The sequence below is a fragment of the Oncorhynchus mykiss genome, chromosome 10 (genome assembly GCF_057628025.1).
Source record: "Oncorhynchus mykiss isolate SJ-2025 chromosome 10, ASM5762802v1, whole genome shotgun sequence".
Classification (NCBI taxonomy): Eukaryota; Metazoa; Chordata; class Actinopteri; order Salmoniformes; family Salmonidae; genus Oncorhynchus; species Oncorhynchus mykiss.
The window spans coordinates 85,213,009-85,235,101 of NC_143031.1; the positions used below are offsets into that span (position 1 = coordinate 85,213,009).

Consider the following 22,093-nt stretch of genomic DNA (forward strand, 5'->3'; position numbering starts at 1 on the left):
TGATTGACATGTGTACTATGGTACATTGAGTTGGGTCTGACCAGGTAGAGATCCTGATTGACATGTGTACTGTGGTACATTGAGTTGGGTCTGACCAGGGAGAGATCCTGATTGACATGTGTACTGTGGTACATTGAGTTGGGTCTGACCAGGGAGAGATCCTGATTGACATGTGTACTGTGGTACATTGAGTTGGGTCTGACCAGGGAGAGATCCTGATTGACATGTGTACTGTGGTACATTGAGTTGGGTCTGACCAGGGAGAGATCCTGATTGACATGTGTACTGTGGTACATTGAGTTGGGTCTGACCAGGGAGAGATCCTGATTGACATGTGTACTGTGGTACATTGAGTTGGGTCTGACCAGGGAGAGATCCTGATTGACATGTGTACTGTGGTACATTGAGTTGGGTCTGACCAGGAATAGTCAGATTGTAAATGTTATTCGAACATCACATATAAGATGCAGCATTATTTGGTGAACATTTGTTGTGCATTTTGTTGTAGAGAATTCCTGCTAATACTGGCTAGCAACTTACTGTGTCTGGTGGGGGGGGTTCGTATATGTTGTACAGTGTGTGAGTGCAGAGTTGGATGGTGAGCCCTGCATTGACGTGCTGTTGTGCTGTTCCTATCAGAATACATCTCCATGACTGGTGCTACAAGTTGGAGTTCGTGTCGATGATTGATTGTACACAACGCAAGAAGAGGACTGTTACAGTGGATGGTGTCAGATATTGAATAGAGGTGCTGGTGTCAGATATTGAAAAAGAGGTGATAGTGTCAGATATTGAATAGAGGTGATAGTGTCAGATATTGAATAGAGGTGCTAGTGTCAGATATTGAATAGAGGTGCTGGTGTCAGATATTGAATAGAGGTGATGGTGTCAGATATTGAATAGAGGTGATAGTGTCAGATATTGAATAGAGGTGCTGGTGTCAGATATTGAATAGAGGTGCTAGTGTCAGATATTGAATAGAGGTGCTGGTGTCAGATATTGAATAGAGGTGATGGTGTCAGATATTGAATAGAGGTGATAGTGTCAGATATTGAATAGAGGTGATAGTGTCAGATATTGAATAGAGGTGCTAGTGTCAGATATTGAATAGAGGTGCTGGTGTCAGATATTGAATAGAGGTGATAGTGTCAGATATTGAATACAACCAAAAGGTTGTATTTGTCTCACTCAGTTGTGGTTTGATGTGTAAAAATGTAAACATATCTACAAATAGAGGACCATTAGGACAATTCAAGTTGATTCATCAATGACAAATATACTTCATATTAGTAGTCAATACTCACCAATAAGCCATCCGTCCTCAACAGCTCCCTCCTGTAGGCGGAAAGGCCAACACTGTTCTGAAGAACGAACAAGTCGTACTTTCTACCTGGCCACCACATTCAGTCTTTTACACATAACATGACCTATCATCACCTTCACATTAAGAGTAGAAACCTTCTCTGTTCACATAGTCTATCACCTTCACATTAAGAGTAGAAACCTTCTCTGTTCACATAGTCTATCACCTTCACATTAAGAGTAGATGTCTTCTCTGTTCACATAGTCTATCACCTTCACATTAAGAGTAGAAGACTTCTCTGTTCACATAGTCTATCACCATCACATTAAGAGTAGAAACCTTCTCTGTTCACATAGTCTATCACCTTCACATTAAGAGTAGAAACCTTCTTTGTTCATATAGCCTAGTAGAACTCGTTTTTGGATGGTGCTCTTATGGCGATGTGGCTACCGTCTATTTCTCCATTCGTATTTGGGAACCCATTGATGGCAAAGAAACCCCTCTTAACCTGTTGCGTGTGTGAGATGCCTCTGGCTGAAAAGTTCCCCTTGCCGCCTCTACACTCTAACCACTAGGCTACCCTGCCGCCTCTACACTCTAACCACTAGGCTACCCTGCCACCTCTACACTCTAACCACTAGGCTACCCTGCCGCCCAGTGTGTGAGATGCCTCTGGCTGAAAAGTTCCCCTTGCCGCCTCTACACTCTAACCACTAGGCTACCCTGCCGCCTCTACACTCTAACCACTAGGCTACCTGCCGCCTCTACACTCTAACCACTAGGCTACCCTGCCACCTCTACACTCTAACCACTAGGCTACCCTGCCGCCCAGTGTGTGAGATGCCTCTGGCTGAAAAGTTCCCCTTGCCAAAAACCCGAGGATGGATTTGGATGCAGCGGTGCCAAATCTTCCAACAGATCAGAACAGACATCTCTCATTGTGTTTCCATTATCTCAGTCTGTTATAGTATTTACACAGTAGTTGACCTTTCACACGTTCCTCTAACTTAACACATTACTGGCCTTTATATGGATGATTATCGCATCAAATGACCTGATGTGGTCAGATTATATACAGCCTGTCAAGACATGTTGAATTCACACTGGAAATACAAATAAATAAAACAATACTGTCATTATTACTCTCACAATTTCACACATTTTCAACATACAGAATATTTTCCCCATTCTACACTTGACAAGCCGTTCCCTCATTCCACCACGCGGCACTGTTCTGTACGTACCATGGTCACGGGGCTGCACACTGTCAAGATAACGTTTATATTCATGAATCTCACACTTTTCGCGGTAATGATCCCTAGCATGGTTCACACACAGATTATCTCCTACGTCTGATTAATTAAATGAGGCCTCAGGTAATGAATAATAATAATAACAACAGTAAAAAATATTCATTATTTTGAAAACAAGAAAAATCTTAAAGTGCATCAAATAAAGGAGAAAATAAAGGTTAACAAACAACACATTAGTGTGTTTGGGGGGTTTGAAACAGAATTGTATTTTAGAACAAAACAGGACAGAAACAAAACTATGAGAAGACGGGAGACAAATTCAAAGGAAATTAAACCAAAGCTGGTTTGTTGTTACTAATGACCTCCATGGATCACTTCCTCAGTTATACATTACCCAAACAGACTCGTACCCTTCCCCCCCACCACCCAACAGACTCTTACCCTGCCCCCCAACACCTAACAGACTCGTACTCTTCCCCCCCACACCTAACAGACTCTTACCCTTCCCCCCCACCACCTAACAGACTCTTACCCTGCCCCACCAACACCTAACAGACTCTTACCCTTCCCCCCCACCACCCAAACAGACTCGTACCCTTCCCCCCACCACCTAACAGACTCTTACCCTGCCCCCCAACACCTAACAGACTCTTACCCTTCCCCCCCACCACCTAACAGACTCTTACCCTTCCCCCAACACCTAACATACTCTTACCCTGCCCCCCAACACCTAACAGACTCTTACCCTTCCCCCAACACCTAACAGACTCTTACCCTGCCCCCCCAACACCTAACAGACTCTTACCCTGCCCCCCCAACACCTAACAGACTCTTACCCTGCCCCCCCACTACCTAACAGACTCCTACCCTGCCCCCCCAACACCTAACAGACTCTTACCCTTCCCCCCCACCACCTAACAGACTCTTACCCTTCCCCCAACACCTAACAGACTCTTACCCTTCCCCCCAAAACCTAACAAACTCTTACCCTTCCCCCCAACACCTAACAGACTCCTACCCTGCCCCCCACCACCTAACAGACTCTTACGATTCCCCCCCACCACCTAACAGACTCTTACCCTTCCCCCCCACCACCTAACAGACTCTTACCCTGCCCCCCACCATCTAACAGACTCTTCCCCCCCACCACCTAACAGACTCTTACCCTGCCCCCCACCATCCAACGGACTCTTACCCTGCCCCCACCACCTAACAGACTCTTACCCTTCCCCCCCACCATCCAACAGACTCTTACCCTGTCCCCACCACCTAACAGACTCTTACGATTCCCCCCCACCACCTAACAGACTCTTACCCTTCCCCCCCACCACCTAACAGACTCTTACCCTGCCCCCCACCATCTAACAGACTCTTCCCCCCCACCACCTAACAGACTCTTACCCTGCCCCCCACCATCCAACGGACTCTTACCCTGCCCCCCAACACCTAACAGACTCTTACCCTTCCCCCCCACCACCTAACAGACTCTTACCCTTCCCCCAACACCTAACATACTCTTACCCTGCCCCCCAACACCTAACAGACTCTTACCCTTCCCCCAACACCTAACAGACTCTTACCCTGCCCCCCCAACACCTAACAGACTCTTACCCTGCCCCCCCAACACCTAACAGACTCTTACCCTGCCCCCCCACTACCTAACAGACTCCTACCCTGCCCCCCCAACACCTAACAGACTCTTACCCTTCCCCCCACCACCTAACAGACTCTTACCCTTCCCCCAACACCTAACAGACTCTTACCCTTCCCCCCAAAACCTAACAAACTCTTACCCTTCCCCCCAACACCTAACAGACTCCTACCCTGCCCCCCACCACCTAACAGACTCTTACGATTCCCCCCACCACCTAACAGACTCTTACCCTTCCCCCCCACCACCTAACAGACTCTTACCCTGCCCCCCACCATCTAACAGACTCTTCCCCCCCACCACCTAACAGACTCTTACCCTGCCCCCCACCATCCAACGGACTCTTACCCTGCCCCCACCACCTAACAGACTCTTACCCTTCCCCCCCACCATCCAACAGACTCTTACCCTGTCCCCACCACCCAACAGACTCTTACCCTCCCCCCCACCACCTAACAGACTCTTACCCTGCCCCCCACCATCCAACAGACGCTTACTCTTACAATTTTACATTCCTTTTCACAATGCAAATAGTAAATGGTAACAATAGACCTTTACAGGCCTTGTTACATTAACACCTATTGACAGAATTTAACCCGCAACATATTTGATGTGGATTCTGGTCTCCAGAATGGAAAATGTTGGGAACCACCGAGCTAGTCAGTCACATCTGTTTGTTAACATGATAGGAAGGGTAACCAATGATATAAAATTATTTTGCAAACCCAAAACAGACTGATTAGAATGTTTGGTATATGACTTTACATTGAACTAATCACAGTAATCAGAGATCAACTCAAACACACAGTATGTACAAAGACACACAAAATACATTCATTTTAATTTACATATACTGCATGTATTTGACAGAGATTCTGCACATCAGGAATATGATGCCATTTGTGACATCTTTGGCTGATCAGTAAAGATCGAGGGTCATGCTCAGGGGGTTACCATGGAGATAGAGGAATATGTAAAGGAGTGACAGGTTAACAGCTCCTTATACAGTGCCTTGCGAAAGTATTCGGCCCCCTTGAACTTTGCGACCTTTTGCCACATTTCAGGCTTCAAACATAAAGATATAAAACTGTATTTTTTTGTGAAGAATCAACAACAAGTGGGACACAATCATGAAGTGGAACGACATTTATTGGATATTTCAAACTTTTTTAACAAATCAAAAACTGAAAAATTGGGCGTGCAAAATTATTCAGCCCCTTTACTTTCAGTGCAGCAAACTCTCTCCAGAAGTTCAGTGAGGATCTCTGAATGATCCAATGTTGACCTAAATGACTATTGATGATAAATACAATCCACCTGTGTGTAATCGAGTCTCCGTATAAATGCACCTGCACTGTGATAGTCTCAGAGGTCCGTTAAAAGCGCAGAGAGCATCATGAAGAACAAGGAACACACCAGGCAGGTCCGAGATACTGTTGTGAAGAAGTTTAAACCCGGATTTGGATACAAAAAGATTTCCCAAGCTTTAAACATCCCAAGGAGCACTGTGCAAGCGATAATATTGAAATGGAAGGAGTATCAGACCACTGCAAATCTACCAAGACCTGGCCGTCCCTCTAAACTTTCAGCTCATACAAGGAGAAGACTGATCAGAGATGCAGCCAAGAGGCCCATGATCACTCTGGATGAACTGCAGAGATCTACAGCTGAGGTGGGAGACTCTGTCCATAGGACAACAATCAGTCGTATATTGCACAAATCTGGCCTTTATGGAAGAGTGGCAAGAAGAAAGCCATTTCTTAAAGATATCCATAAAAAGTGTCGTTTAAAGTTTGCCACAAGCCACCTGGGAGACACACCAAACATGTGGAAGAAGGTGCTCTGCTCAGATGAAACCAAAATTGAACTTTTTGGCAACAATGCAAAACGTTATGTTTGGCGTAAAAGCAACACAGCTCATCACCCTGAACACACCATCCCCACTGTCAAACATGGTGGTGGCAGCATCATGGTTTGGGCCTGCTTTTCTTCAGCAGGGACAGGGAAGATGGTTAAAATTGATGGGAAGATGGATGGAGCCAAATACAGGACCATTCTGGAAGAAAACCTGATGGAGTCTGCAAAAGACCTGAGACTGGGACGGAGATTTGTCTTCCAACAAGACAATGATCCAAAACATAAAGCAAAATCTACAATGGAATGGTTCAAAAATAAACATATCCAGGTGTTAGAATGGCCAAGTCAAAGTCCAGACCTGAATCCAATCGAGAATCTGTGGAAAGAACTGAAAACTGCTGTTCACAAATGCTCTCCATCCAACCTCACTGAGCTCGAGCTGTTTTGCAAGGAGGAATGGGAAAAAAATTCAGTCTCTCGATGTGCAAAACTGGTAGAGACATACCCCAAGTGACTTACAGCTGTAATCGCAGCAAAAGGTGGCGCTACAAAGTATTAACTTAAAGGGGCTGAATAATTTTGCACGCCCAATTTTTCAGTTTTTGATTTGTTAAAAAAGTTTGATATATCCAATAAATGTCGTTCCACTTCATGATTGTGTCCCAGTTTTATATATTTATGTTTGAAGCCTGAAATGTGGCAAAAGGTCGCAAAGTTCAAGGGGGCCGAATACTTTCGCAAGGCACTGTATGTCCTTCAGCCACTCTCAAGTCATTGGTAAAGGAGTGACAGGTTAACAGCGGGTCCAGCTAGGTACCTAGTGGAGGACTAACTGACCCTCCTGCTAGATAGGGGTCCAGCTAGGTACCTAGTGGAGGACTAACTGACCCTCCTGCTAGATAGGGGTCCAGCTAGGTACCTAGTGGAGGACTGACTGACCCTCCTGTTAGAAGATCCACACGTCCAGGAGGCTGCAGAAGGAGAGAGGCTGTGTGGTTGGACCTAACTGACCCTCCTGCTAGAAGATCCACACGTCCAGGAGGCTGCAGAAGGAGAGAGGCTGTGTGGTTGGACCTAACTGACCCTCCTGCTAGAAGATCCACACGTCCAGGAGGCTGTGTGGTTGGACCTTTCGTACGTGCCTTCTCTGCCCTCTCAGCTATCCCCCTTAGTGAGTCCATTTCCTCATCCCATAAAGAATCTAAGGAAGGTCAAGATGACAACGTGGTGGTGTGTATCTTTGACTAGCCTCACACAGTGACACTCAAAGTCAATCTTAAATGAATCATTATTTATTGTCAGTGAGCTGGAGAGGTTCCAACCAACTCAATGCACCATAGTACACATGTCAATCAGGGGCTATGCCTGGGGCAGCCCCAGCAGTTTTCTTATATATAGCTATACACAGACAAGTTACATTTGCATGATTTAGCATAATTAATGAATCATTACTGTTTGCTTCATTCATGTGACCGACCAATACTGGTTCATAGCATTTGACAGACCAACACCTCACGAGACTTCTTCTCTCTAAGATGAGATCTTGAAACTGAGATATCTCGTTCTCAAACCAACGTCTGGCCTTACTGCCAAATTACAGCGACTGATAGTGAGGATTTGTACAGTCAGCCACTTGCATGAACACAGAAATTAGTTTACAGAACAGCACATGAATAAAACACAGACATTTGTTAAATTAATAGCACAAACAAACATTTCCCTTAAAATCATTTAAGTGTCTTTGTCCACAGACTAGGAGACAGGCCTCAGTATCTTCAGATTAGGTGGAGAAGTGTCTTTGTCCACAGACTAGGAGACAGGCCTCAGTATCTTCAGATTAGGTGGAGAAGTGTCTTTGTCCACAGACTAGGAGACAGGCCTCAGCATCTTCAGATTAGGTGGAGAAGTGTCTTTGTCCACAGACTAGGAGACAGGCCTCAGCATCTTCAGATTAGGTGCTACAAGACAGAGGATGGAGGAGAAGGGAAGAGGGAGATCAGAAACGTATGGAGAAGAAGGAGGAGTGAGATACACCTGAGATAATGATGAGATGGTCCTATGATACACCTGAGATAATGATGTGATGATGGTCCTATGATACACCTGAGATAATGATTTGATGATGGTCCTATGATACACCTGAGATAATGATGTGATGATGGTCCTATGATAGAACTATAATAAGACACATTTATTACAGGCAGCAACACAAAAACATGCTTCCATTCTGAAAAGTACTTTATCTTTGATCTGGGTAGCTATGTTGTTATTTGACCTATATTTAATCATTCCACATATTCAAGGGAGGGAGAAAAAGAAACCGGTCTTACCTAGATTCACTCAAGTACTTAACAAGATGGCGTTCATGTTCACTGAGAGCTTTGAGACAAGCTCCCATCACTTCTGGTCCTTTAGGGAGAACTGCGTTCAGTAGTTCTCTCATTCGCTCCTGTTCAGTTGTTTCAGATGTTATTCTGGAGTACTCTTCATCACCAATCATGCTCTTTGACCGCAGAACATCTGCTATTGGCTTTGGGTTTTTGACTCCCTGAATGAGTTCAGCCCTGTGTTTCTGAAGAAACTCCTCTGCAGGAATCCCAAGGAGTGTTAATGCTGAAGGGGGGGGGTCAATTAAATTAATATGGTTTTAGGGTTAACAGCAGCTGTTTCTACATCTTGCAGTCTCTCCGGTTACCATTCCTCTGATAGTCATTTCTTGAACAGAGCTGACTCCAGGGTTGTAGGCAATTCCAATTGAAGTCAGTCAAAAAATAAAAATGAAATTCCTATTGGGTTTATTGAGAAGTCACTGACAGTAAAAAGTAGATGCCCTTTTCCAGTTATTGAATTGGAATTTCAGTTCACTTCCTGAATTGACTGATTTATTTGGAATTGACGCCTACCCTGGCTGACACGATTGTCTATTCTACATAACATACAGAGCCTGGCAAAAGTGTTCATACCCCTTGGATATCTCTATTGTGTTACATAGTGGGATTAAAATGGATTTAATTGTAATGTTTTGTCAACAGTCTACTGAAAATACTCTGTAATGTCAAATTGGACCTGTCCCCCATACATACAACATCTGGAAGGTCCCTCAGTCAAGTATCGCATTTCAAGCACAGATTCAACTTTCTACAAAGACAAGGCCTCATATACAGTGCCTTTGTAAGTATTTATATCATTACACCTTCATCACCCCACTGAACACGACTCATGAAGGAAGACCTTCATCACCCTACTGAACATGACTCATGAAGACCTTCATCACCCCACTGAACACGACTCATGAAGACCTTCATCACCCCACTAAACACGACTCATGAAGACCTTCATTAACCCACTGAACACGACTCATGAAGACTTTCATCACCCCACTGAACACGACTCATGAAGACCTTCATCACCCCACTGAACACGACTCATGAAGACCTTCATCACCCCACTGAACACGACTCATGAAGACCTTCATCACCCCACTGAACACGACTCATGAAGACCTTCATCACCCCACTGAACACGACTCATGAAGACTTTCATCAACCCACTGAACACGACTCATGAAGACCCTCATCACCCCATTGAACATGATTCATGAAGACCTTCATCACCCGACTGAACACGACTCATGAAGACCTTCATCACCCCACTGAACACGACTCATGAAGACCTTCATCACCCCACTGAACATGACTCATGAAGACCATCACCCCACTGAACATTACTCATGAAGACCTTCATCACCCCACTAAACACGACTCATGAAGACCTCCATCACCCCACTGAACACGACTCATGAAGACCTTCATCACCCCACTGAACATGATTCATGAAGACCTTCATCACCCCACTGAACACGACTCATGAAGACCTTCATCACCCCACTGAACACGACTCATGAAGACCTTCATCACCCCACTGAACACGACTCATGAAGACCTTCATCACCCCACTGAACATGATTCATGAAGACCTTCATCACCCCACTGAACACGACTCATGAAGACCTTCATCACCCCACTGCACCCGACTCATGAAGACCTTCATCACCCCACTGAACACGACTCATGAAGACCTTCATCACCCCACTGAACACGACTCATGAAGACCTTCATCACCCCACTGAACACGACTCATGAAGACCTTCATCACCCCACTGAACACGACTCATGAAGACCTTCATCACCCCACTAAACACGACTCATGAAGACCTTCATCACCCCACTGAACACGACTCATGAAGACCTTCATCACCTCACTGAACACGACTCATGAAGACCTTCATCACCCCACTGAACACGACTCATGAAGACCTTCATCACCCCACTGAACACGACTCATGAAGACCTTCATCACCCCACTGAACACGACTCATGAAGACCTTCATCACCCCACTGAACACGACTCATGAAGACCTTCATCACCCCACTGAACACGACTCATGAAGACCTTCATCACCCCACTGAACACGACTCATGAAGACCTTCATCACCCCACTGAACACGACTCATGAAGACCTTCATCACCCCACTGAACACGACTCATGAAGACCTTCATCAGTGTCCTTCATCCCAACTTGAAGAGATGTTAGCTCTATAAGCCATTTTATAAACCTCGTCCACAAAAACAAACCTACATGTTGGATGAGAGTCGTTGCTGTACACATCTGAAAAACAAACAATAGAAAATATCATAAAGCATTTTAATAGCATCTGTTAGAAAAGGACATTGATGATTGACATACTGTTCATCTATAGTATTTCTTACCTTTTGATAACACTGATTTCCATACTGTCCTCTGATCATCCCCGATTAACTCCATCTCAATGTCCACCCCTGTGTTTCCCATTATCATCTGACAACAGCTTGGTGTGGTGTCTGCAGGTAACAGCTGAATCTTCTGTAGGAGGCCATATGGTGCAACGATTGAGACAACAGACAGAGAGAGAGAGAAATAGTGAAATAGAATGATATTCTAGTAATTCATATACAATATGACAGATTCATGTCCTCAGCCTGATAAAACTACACCTCTGGATTGATGGAAGTGGAGCGGGGATTCTTGAACGCAAACCAACTGTTCAGCTTTAAGGACCCGTTTGGACTTGACAGGACGAATTCTGAAAATCCTTTGGACACCTGATTTTTCTCCCGTTCCTGAACAGCCTACAAAATGAGCAATGTAGTAGTCAGTCAGAACAATGTAGTCTCGTAATTCACACAACATGCAGCTCACTGAGCATTCCATTTTTTGTCAACAACAACAAATGTGTATGCTTTTGTTTTACTATCCCTATTTTACCAGGATATTATTTTAAAGGTGTACCAGGTAAGTTGACTGAGAAGAGATTCTCTTTTACAGCAACGACCTGGAGAAGAGTTACAGGGGAGAGGAGAGGGGGAAAATGAGCCAATTGGAAGCTGGGGATGATTAGGTAGCCATGATGGTATGAGGGTCAGATTGGGAGTTTAGCCAGGACACCGGGGTTAACATCCCCACTCTTACGATAAGTGCCATGGGATCTTTAGTGACCATGGAGAGTCAGGACACTGGGGTTAACATCCCCACTCTTACGATAAGTGCCATGGGATCTTCAGTGACCATGGAGAGTCAGGACACTGGGGTTAACATCCCCACTCTTACGATAAGTGCCATGGGATCTTCAGTGACCATGGAGAGGACACCCGTTTAACGTCCCATTTGAAAGACAGCGCCCTACGCAGGGCAATGTCCCCTTCACTGCCCAGGGGCATTGGGTTCTCCTTCGACCAGAGGGAAGAGTGCCGTCTACTGGCTCTTCAAATGAACGAGACAGAAATAGATTTCTCACAGAGCTGCATGTTGTCGTTGTAATCTAGAGATTTTCAACAAACTATCAGCTTTCCTTCAGTAAGTTTCAACATACTGTTGTCACTTCAGTGATAGTGCCTCACCTCTTTCTGACTGGAGTTCCTGAGGAGCAGGTACAGCCTTGAAATTACTGTTGACTTTTTTACTGCCATGTAGAGGACCACGTCACAGTGGACATCTTTCTTACGAGACAGTGATTTCCATATAACAGAGATAGCTGAGAACTTGGGATGGAGAATCTTAACATGGAATCTGGTGACCTCATGCACTTCCTCTAAAGACACTCCATGTTCCTCTACATGAAGAATCTTCATCTCATTCCTCAGGGAAGGGTTGGTCCCTGAACAACACAAACACAGGAGACAGAAAGACAAATATTGTATTATTCATCCAACTAAAATACAAAGAATATGCAGTACCAGATCACAGTAAACTCAATCTCCCAGAATAGTTAATTAACTCAGGAAGTGAAACTCAGTTACATGGAAATGTCTTTCTGAATACTATTTCTATATGGTTTTACCTAAACAGACAAAGTGTGGCAGATTAACTTCCTCCAGTTCACCTAACTCCATAGTGATGTCCAGCAATGGACCACCTTGTGTGTACTGCATGTCTTTCAGAAGTTGACTGTAGGGTTCCCAGTTCCTGAAGTGATACTTCAGTATGACATCTCTCTCACACAGCCAGCGGAGCCCAGACACTGTGCACTCATAACTCCCTTTGGGTGTCCTGTGCCTTATGGCAACAACAAGATATGGTAGAGAGGGTCAATGGTCAAATGGAGAGGTTGGATTAGAAGACTATTCCCAAAGATAATGGTGAAATACACTAGCAAGTGGAATGAAATGTTAAAAGTAGTTATTTTACCTGAACATTGTCACTCCCTGGACAGTGGAAGTCAAGGGTTCAATCTGAAGCCAGTGTGTGGAGTCCTGAACAAGGACAAGCATGTCAATAATACATATGGGGCCTGTTTCCTGGACACAGATTGAGTCTAGTGCTGGACTAAAAAGCATGCTCAATGGAAGTTTCAATAGAAAGTTCTTTAAGGTCCAGGACTAGACTTAATCTGTGTCCGGGAAACTGGCCCATTAACCAAAGTAACGAATCTAATGTATTTATTCAATTAAACTGTTGAATGATTAAATATGACAACAGGTACAAATCCTGCATGACTACAAGCAGAACACAGGACTGTCTATATCCCAGGATGAATGGTTGGTCAGTACACACCTGGCTTTGAGACTGTGTTTATATTACTAAAGCAGAACACAGGACTGTCTATATACAGTCCCTTGCGAAAGTATTCGGCCCCCTTGAACTTTGCAACCTTTTGCCACATTTCAGGCTTCAAACATAAAGATATAAAACTGTATTTTTTTGTGAAGAATCAACAACAAGTGGGACACAATCATGAAGTGGAACGACATTTATTGGATATTTCAAACTTTTTTAACAAATCAAAAACTGAAAAATTGGGCGTGCAAAATTATTCAGCCCCTTTACTTTCAGTGCAGCAAACTCTCTCCAGAAGATCAGTGAGGATCTCTGAATGATCCAATGTTGACCTAAATGACTAATGATGATAAATACAATCCACCTGTGTGTAATCAAGTCTCCGTAGAAATGCACCTGCACTGTGATAGTCTCAGAGGTCCGTTAAAAGCGCAGAGAGCATCATGAAGAACAAGGAACACACCAGGCAGGTCCGAGATACTGCTGTGAAGAAGTTTAAAGCCGGATTTGGATACAAAAAGATTTCCCAAGCTTTAAACATCCCAAGGAGCACTGTGCAAGCAATAATATTGAAATGGAAGGAGTATCAGACCACTGCAAATCTACCAAGACCTGGCCGTCCCTCTAAACTTTCAGCTCATACAAGGAGAAGACTGATCAGAGATGCAGCCAAGAGGCCCATGATCACTCTGGATGAACTGCAGAGATCTACAGCTGAGGTGGGAGACTCTGTCCATAGGACAACAATCAGTCGTATATTGCACAAATCTGGCCTTTATGGAAGAGTGGCAAGAAGAAAGCCATTTCTTAAAGATATCCATAAAAAGTGTCGTTTAAAGTTTGCCACAAGCCACCTGGGAGACACACCAAACATGTGGAAGAAGGTGCTCTGGTCAGATGAAACCAAAATTGAACTTTTTGGCAACAATGCAAAACGTTATGTTTGGCGTAAAAGCAACACAGCTGAACACACCATCCCCACTGTCAAACATGGTGGTGGCAGCATCATTGTTTGAGCCTGCTTTTCTTCAGCAGGGACAGGGAAGATGGTTAAAATTGATGGGAAGATGGATGGAGCCAAATACAGGACCATTCTGGAAGAATGACCTGATGGAGTCTGCAAAAGACCTGAGACTGGGACGGAGATTTGTCTTCCAACAAGACAATGATCCAAAACATAAAGCAAAATCTACAATGGAATGGTTCAAAAATAAACATATCCAGGTGTTAGAATGGCCAAGTCAAAGTCCAGACCTGAATCCTATCTAGAATCTGTGGAAAGAACTGAAAACTGCTGTTCACAAATACTCTCCATCCAACCTCACTGAGCTCGAGCTGTTTTGCAAGGAGGAATGGGAAAAAATGTCAGTCTCTCGATGTGCAAAACTGATAGAGACATACCCCAAGCGACTTACAGCTGTAATCGCAGCAAAAGGTGGCGCTACAAAGTATTAACTTAAGGGGGCTGAATAATTTTGCATGCCCAATTTTTCAGTTTTTGATTTGTTAAAAAAGTTTGAAATATCCAATAAATGTCGTTCCACTTCATGATTGTGTCCCACTTGTTGTTGATTCTTCACAAAAAAATACAGTTTTATATCTTTATGTTTGAAGCCTGAAATGTGGCAAAAGGTCGCAAAGTTCAAGGGGGCCGAAAACTTTCGCAAGGCACTGTACCAGTATGAATGGTTGGTCAGTACACACCTGGCTTTGAGACTGTGTTTATATTACTAAAGCAGAACACAGGACTGTCTATATCCCAGTATGAATGGTTGGTCAGTACACACCTGGCTTTGAGACTGTGTTTATATTACTAAAGCAGAACACAGGACTGTCTATATCCCAGTATGAATGGTTGGTCAGTACACACCTGGCTTTGAGACTGTGTTTATATTACTAAAGCAGAACACAGGACTGTCTATATCCCAGTATGAATGGTTGGTCAGTACACACCTGGCTTTGAGACTGTGCCTGACTCCTGCAGGTATGTAAAAGTAATAATTGACATTATGACTTACCTCAACATGGTCACAAGTCTTACAGCTCTGAGGAATCCCTGAAGTCAAAAGTAGTTGTTATTTAAAATGGACAATATCATGGAATAATGAATTTATAATTAGACTTGTAATAAAAATGAATATAAGTGAGCAACAGTCACAGAATGTACACTCTTTAGTATACCATAATCTGACATTAGTGTTATATTAATTAATGTTTGTAGAAGCAGGAAACAACATCGTTCTGGTCCATGTTTTGTAGATGTTGGGGGTCTGATTTCTGGTAGATTCTAGGATGAGAGCTTAAAGGTAGAGTCAGCTAAATGATGATGTACGAGCAGCACCACAGATATTGTGATGAGCAAGATGCCTGACTTCTCTCTCACACAGTCACACACAGTATCTGCCCATGTGCGTGGGTTCTCTTCACTCTCTTACGGTGTGGTAGCCACGGGACCAAAACAGCAGAGAAGTTTAGCATCGTATTACAACGCTCTTAGTTGTTGTAGAAAATTGACCCACTATGCGATTTACTTTGTGCATCTACGTCATATCGCTGACTCTACCTTTAATTTTTTGGGGACCAAATAGATCATGACTGTGTTCCTTGCCTGGGAATCAACTGCAATGAACGCTTTAAAAATATTTTGAGTCATAAACAATTATCAGATAACACTCACATTTCTCAGGTCCAGGCTTGATCCAACACTCTCCACCATGGTCTCTGGTGTTCTCAGGTCCAGGCTTGGTCCAACACTCTTCACCATGGTCTCTGGTGTCCCCAGGTCCAGACTTGATACAACTCTCTCCACCATGGTCTCTGGTGTCTTCAGGTTTAGGCTTGATCCAACTCTCTCCACCATGGTCTCTGGTGTCCTCAGGTTTAGGCTTGATCCAACTCTCTCCACCATGGTCTCTGGTGTCCTCAGGTCCAGGCTTGATCCAATACTCTCCACCATGGTCTCTGGATTTGGTAAAGCAGAAGGATAGACTGTGATTAAACTAAATACAACTTACACAGGCTTTATATAGCATACATACAGTCTTCATAAGCAGTACAAAGGGTGTATAAATGTTGACAGACTAGCTCCCTATGTAGGGTGCATTGCCTAAATGTGACATAACCCACTATGTCAACTTCCATGAAGTCAATACTAATGGTGACATTACAGGTGACATTGCATAGCCCTTAGTGAGGTGAAGTCACCAGGTATCATGAGTTACATTCCCCCCTAGAGATGAAGTCACCAGGTATCATGAGTTACATTCCCCCCTAGAGATGTGAAGTCACTAGGTATCATGAGTTACATTCCCCCCTAGAGATGTGAAGTCACCAGGTATCATGAGTTACATACCCCCTTAGAGATGTGAAGTCACTAGGTATCATGAGTTACATTCCCCCCTAGAGATGTGACGTCACCAGGTATCATGAGTTACATACCCCCTAGAGATGTGACGTCACAAGGTATCATGAGTTACATTCCCCCCTAGAGATGAAGTCACCAGGTATCATGAGTTACATAACCCCCTAGAGATGAAGTCACCAGGTATCATGAGTTACATACCCCCCCTCCCTAGAGATGTGAAGTCACCAGGTATCATGAGTAATATACCCCCCTAGAGATGATGTCACCAGGTATCATGAGTTACATTCCCCCCTAGAGATGAAGTCACCAGGTATCATGAGTTACATACCCCCCTATAGATGTGAAGTCACCAGGTATCATGAGTTACATACCCCCCTAGAGATGTGAAGTCACTAGGTATCATGAGTTACATTCCCCCCTAGAGATGTGAAGTCACCAGGTATCATGAGTTACATACCCCCTTAGAGATGTGAAGTCATTAGGTATCATGAGTTACATACCCCCTAGAGATGTGACGTCACCAGGTATCATGAGTAACATACCCCCCTAGAGATGAAGTCACCAGGTATTATGAGTTACATACCCCCCCCTAGAGATGAAGTCACCAGGTATCATGAGTTACATACCCCCCTAGAGATGTGATGTCACCAGGTATCATGAGTTACATACCCCCCTAGAGATGAAGTCACCAGGTATTATGAGTTACATACCCCCCCCTAGAGATGAAGTCACCAGGTATCATGAGTTACATACCCCCCTAGAGATGTGATGTCACCAGGTATCATGAGTTACATACCCCCCTAGAGATGTGAAGTCACCAGGTATCATGAGTTACATTCCCCCCTAGAGATGTGACGTCACCAGGTATCATGAGATACACTCCCCCCTAGAGATGTGAAGTCACCAGGTATCATGAGTTACATACCCCCCTAGAGATGTGATGTCACCAGGTATCATGAGTTACATTCCCCCCTAGAGATGTGAAGTCACTAGGTATCATGAGTTACATTCCCCCCTAGAGATGTGAAGTCACCAGGTATCATGAGTTGCATACCCCCCTAGAGATGAAGTCACCAGGTATCATGAGTTACATTCCCCCCTAGAGATGTGATGTCACCAGGTATCATGAGTTACATTCCCCCCTAGAGATGATGTCAACAGGTATCATGAGTTACATTCCCCCCTAGAGATGTGAAGTCACCAGGTATCATGAGTTACATACCCCCCTAGAGATGTGACGTCACCAGGTATCATGAGTTACATTCCCCCCCTAGAGATGATGTCAACAGGTATCATGAGTTACATTCCCCCCTAGAGATGTGAAGTCACCAGGTATCATGAGTTACATACCCCCTAGAGATGTGATGTCACCAGGTATCATGAGATACATTCCCCCCTAGAGATGTGACGTCACCAGGTATCATGAGTTACATTCCCCCCTAGAGATGATGTCACCAGGTATCATGAGTTACATTCCCCCCTAGAGATGTGACGTCACCAGGTATCATGAGTTACATTCCCCCTAGAGATGTGATGTCACCAGGTATCATGAGTTACATTCCCCCCTAGAGATGTGACGTCACCAGGTATCATGAGTTACATTCCCCCTAGAGATGTGATGTCACCAGGTACCAGGTAGTGGTTAGAGAGAGAATGACTGTACAGAGGGGATGTTTAACAGACTGAAATTAAATAGAGGACATGAATCTACTAACACATTAATACACACCACTACTACTAATCTAACTGTCTGTAGGTCCAACAGAACACATTAAAACACACCACTACTACTAAGCTAACTGTCTGTAGGTCCAACAGAACACATTAAAACACACCACTACTACTAATCTAACTGTCTGTAGGTCCAACAGAACACAACACACCAATACTACTAATCTAACTGTATGTAGGTCCAACAGAACACATTAAAACACACCACTACTACTAATCTAACTGTCTGTAGGTCCAACAGAACACATTAATACACACCACTACTACTAATCTAATTGTAGGAATGATTCCAGAGGAAAACAAATGATAAATCATCGCTATGACTCACCTCTGAATGTGTTGGTCATCTATCGGACACAGGGTCAATGAGGTGTAGTCGGAGGAGTACATTATAAACCCAGGATAGAGGGGTTCAGTGAATGTGGTGTGTTCTGTGTGAAGGTGTGTCAGTGTACCAGAGGAGGACACACTATAGAAGGACAAAGTACCAGCTGGCCAGTCCAGATACACTCCAACTCGGTCAGAATCAGGACAAGTATCTGGTCGACTGTATCTGATGACTCCATTATGGTAAAAGTTATAAGCACTATCATAGCAGACTAAACACCAGGACTTCCTATTGAGTCCAATCCTACGGTCAATCTTCCCTCCCTTCCTCTTCATTCCTTTGTACGCCACACCAATGAAAGCCCCGTCACCATCCCTCTCCACCTCCCAGTAATAACGACCTCCAGATAAGCCTTCTCTGCAGAGAACTTGGGGATGATCCAGTCTGTCTGGATGGTCTTCATAATGCTGGTCCTCCACCACCTGTGTCACCTTCCTGTTCCCCTCAGACAGTATCAGGTTTGGGTGTGCTGTATTTGGGTCCAGGGTGAGATAACAGGCATCTGTAGACAAACGGAGAGTTTAATCAAACCACATCTTCATATAAAATGTTGTATTGTAGGAACAGAACCAGTATTGATTAGTTACTATAGTTCTGAATATACAGTTAATTAGGATTTAAGAGACTTACATTTCCTCAGCCCTGATTTCAACCTGCACTCTCCTCCATGATCCACACTGTAGGAGAAACAGGTTATTGACTGACAAAGACCTAATAAAGCAGTCAACATTTAAAACATATTGTTGTGTTCTGGTGCACTATCCCAGTTCATTACTATCCTACCTACTGCATACAGAACAGAGTACAATTCATTACTAGAGACATACAGGTATTCTATCCTACCTACTGCATACAGAACAGAGTACAGTTCATTACTAGAGACATACAGGTATTCTATCCTACCTACTGCATACAGAACAGAGTACAATTCCAACAGGATATCAGAGATGCAGAAGAAGAGTATTCATGTGGTGATGATGTATGCTGTGTTGGAGTGCTCAGCCTGCTGGGTAAACTTCCCCTTAATTCTACCATCATGTCCTCATGTTACTGACCCTACTACACTACATATGACACAACCACTGCTCACATTATTGGGACATTTTTTCTGACTTACTTCAGCTTCATCAGCTTATATGTGGCATCCACCAGAGCAGTTGAAAGCAGGCCCTCTGCAGAGTCTCCTGGGTGATTGTAGCTCAGGTCCAGCTCTTTCAGGTGGGAGGGGTTTGACCTCAGAGCTGAAGACAGAGCAGCACAGCCCTCCTCTGTGACCAGACAGCCAGACAGCCTACAGAGAGACACAACAGCGGTCTAGGTTGATGTACTGGTGTCAATCATCTTGTAGGACACCCATACATTTGTCCATGACACAAACATTGTGATGAAATATTAGATTATTTGTTTAACTCAGCTCAGTACCAACCTGACTGAAACGGCTGTACTTACCCCAGTGTGTGTAGTTTACAGTCTGGATCCTCCAGTCCAGCAGACAGCAGTGTAACTCAGACCAGTACCGACCTGACTGAAACAGCTGTACTTACCCCAGTGTGTGTAGTTTACAGTCTGGATCCTCCAGTCCAGCAGACAGCAGTGTAACTCAGCTCAGTACAGACCTTACTGAAACAGCTGTACTTACCCCAGTGTGTGTAGTTTACAGTCTGGATCCTCCAGTCCAGCAGACAGCAATGTAACTCAGACCAGTACCGACCTGACTGAAACAGCTGTACTTACCCCAGTGTGTGTAGTTTACAGTCTGGATCCTCCAGTCCAGCAGACAGCAGTGTAACTCAGCTCAGTACCGACCTGATTGAAACTGCTATACTTACCCCAATGTGTGTAGTTTACAGTCTGGATCCTCCAGTCCAGCAGACAGCAGTGTAACTCCTGAGTCCTGCAGGTCATTGTCTCTCAGCTCCAGTTGTTTCAGTTGTGAGATAGGTGAACTCAGGACTGAGGCCAGATCTGAACAGCAACCCTCTGTCAGACCACACTGACCTAGACTAGGGGGCAGAAGAGCACAGGATTAACAAATGTTCAAACACTCATAATAACTCATACTGAAGATATTTAACTCACACTAGTGTCTGTATGTTGCAGAGTGGACTGGTTAGTCCAACACAGAGCATCTCCACTCCTCTGTCTCCCAGGTCATTGTAGCTGAGGTCCAGTTCTCTCAGGGGGGAGTTTGGTGTCTGCAGAGCAGAGGTCAGAGTCTCACAGGATTCATGTGTGATTTTACAGTCAACCAGTCTGGAGAGAGGAGATATGTTGATACACTGTTAAATATGCAAATATTTAAGAATAATGTTATTCATTAAGACAATAACAGAAGGAAATTATTAAACAATGTTAAAAACATACACATACTTACTATATACAAAATATATAAACACACAGTGGATACTGAAGATTACGGACATATTCAATCAATCCTTATCCCAGTCTGCTGTTCCCACATGCTTCAAGAGGGCCACCATTCTCCCTGTTCCCAAGAAAGCTAAGGTAACTGAGCTAAACGACTACCGCCCTGTAGCACTCACTTCCGTCATCATGAAGTGCTTTGAGAGACTAGTCAAGGACCATATCACCTCCACCCTACCTGACACCGTTGACCCACTTCAATTTGCTTACCGCCCAAATAGGTCCACAGACGACGCAATCGCAACCACACTGCACACTGCCCTAACCCATCTGGACAAGAGGAATACCTATGTGAGAATGCTGTTCATCGACTACAGCTCAGCATTTAACACCATAGTACCCTCCAAACTCGTCATCAAGCTCGAGACCCTGGGTCTCGACCCCGCCCTGTGCAACTCGGTACTGGACTTCCTGACGGGCCGATCCCAGGTGGTGAGGGTAGGCAACAACATCTCCCCAATAACCTCACACTCAACAAAACAAAGCAGATGATTGTGGACTTCAGGAAACAGCAGAGGCAGCACCCCCCTATCCACATCAATGGGACAGTATTGGAGAGGGTAGTAAGTTAAGTTCCTCTGCGTACACATCATGGACAAACTGAATTGGTCCACCCACACAGACAGCGTCGTGAAGAAGGCGTAGCAGCGCCTCTTCAACCTCAGGAGCTGAAGAAATTCGGCTTGTCACCAAAAGCACTCACAAACTTCTACAGATGCACAATCGAGAGCATCCTGGCGGGCTGTATCACCGCCTGGTACGGCAACTGCTCCGCCCACAACCGTAAGGCTCTCCAGAGGGTAGTGAGGTCTGCACAACGCATCACCGGGGGAAAACTACCTGCCCTCCAGGACACCTACACAACCCGATGTCACAGGAAGGCCATTAAGATCATCAAGGACAACAACCACCCGAGCCACTGCCTGTTCACCCCGCTATCATCCAGAAGGCGAGGTCAGTACAGGTGCATCAAAGCAGGGACCGAGAGACTGAAAAACAGCTTCTATCTCAAGACCATCAGACTGTTAA

The 22,093-nt window shown here is 44.5% G+C and overlaps 1 protein-coding gene across 2 annotated transcripts; it reads right to left on the bottom strand.

Annotated features, from left to right (window-relative positions):
* Positions 1 to 7,340: 7,340 nt before the first annotated feature.
* On the bottom strand, positions 7,341 to 20,643 carry LOC110515418 (NACHT, LRR and PYD domains-containing protein 1 homolog). 2 transcript variants are annotated; one of them, XM_090188314.1, is made up of 12 exons: positions 19,271 to 19,370; positions 18,581 to 19,142; positions 15,835 to 16,118; positions 15,176 to 15,213; positions 12,789 to 12,853; positions 12,442 to 12,656; positions 12,002 to 12,258; positions 11,099 to 11,233; positions 10,835 to 10,967; positions 10,704 to 10,733; positions 8,395 to 8,677; positions 7,341 to 8,022 (listed from the first exon to the last, which is right to left on the bottom strand). In XM_090188314.1, the coding sequence occupies exons 1-12, from the start codon at positions 19,368 to 19,370 to the stop codon at positions 8,016 to 8,018; spliced, it is 2,109 nt and encodes a 702-aa protein (XP_090044440.1). In that variant the 3' UTR covers positions 7,341 to 8,015. The 2 variants fall into 2 exon arrangements, with proteins under 2 accessions (XP_090044440.1, XP_090044439.1); XM_090188313.1 differs by lacking the exons at positions 7,341 to 8,022; positions 8,395 to 8,677; positions 10,704 to 10,733; ... (3 more) ...; positions 12,442 to 12,656; positions 12,789 to 12,853 and adding an exon at positions 19,758 to 20,643 and having other exon boundaries at positions 14,891 to 15,213; positions 19,271 to 19,317.
* Between the last annotated feature and the right edge of the window lie 1,450 nt (positions 20,644 to 22,093).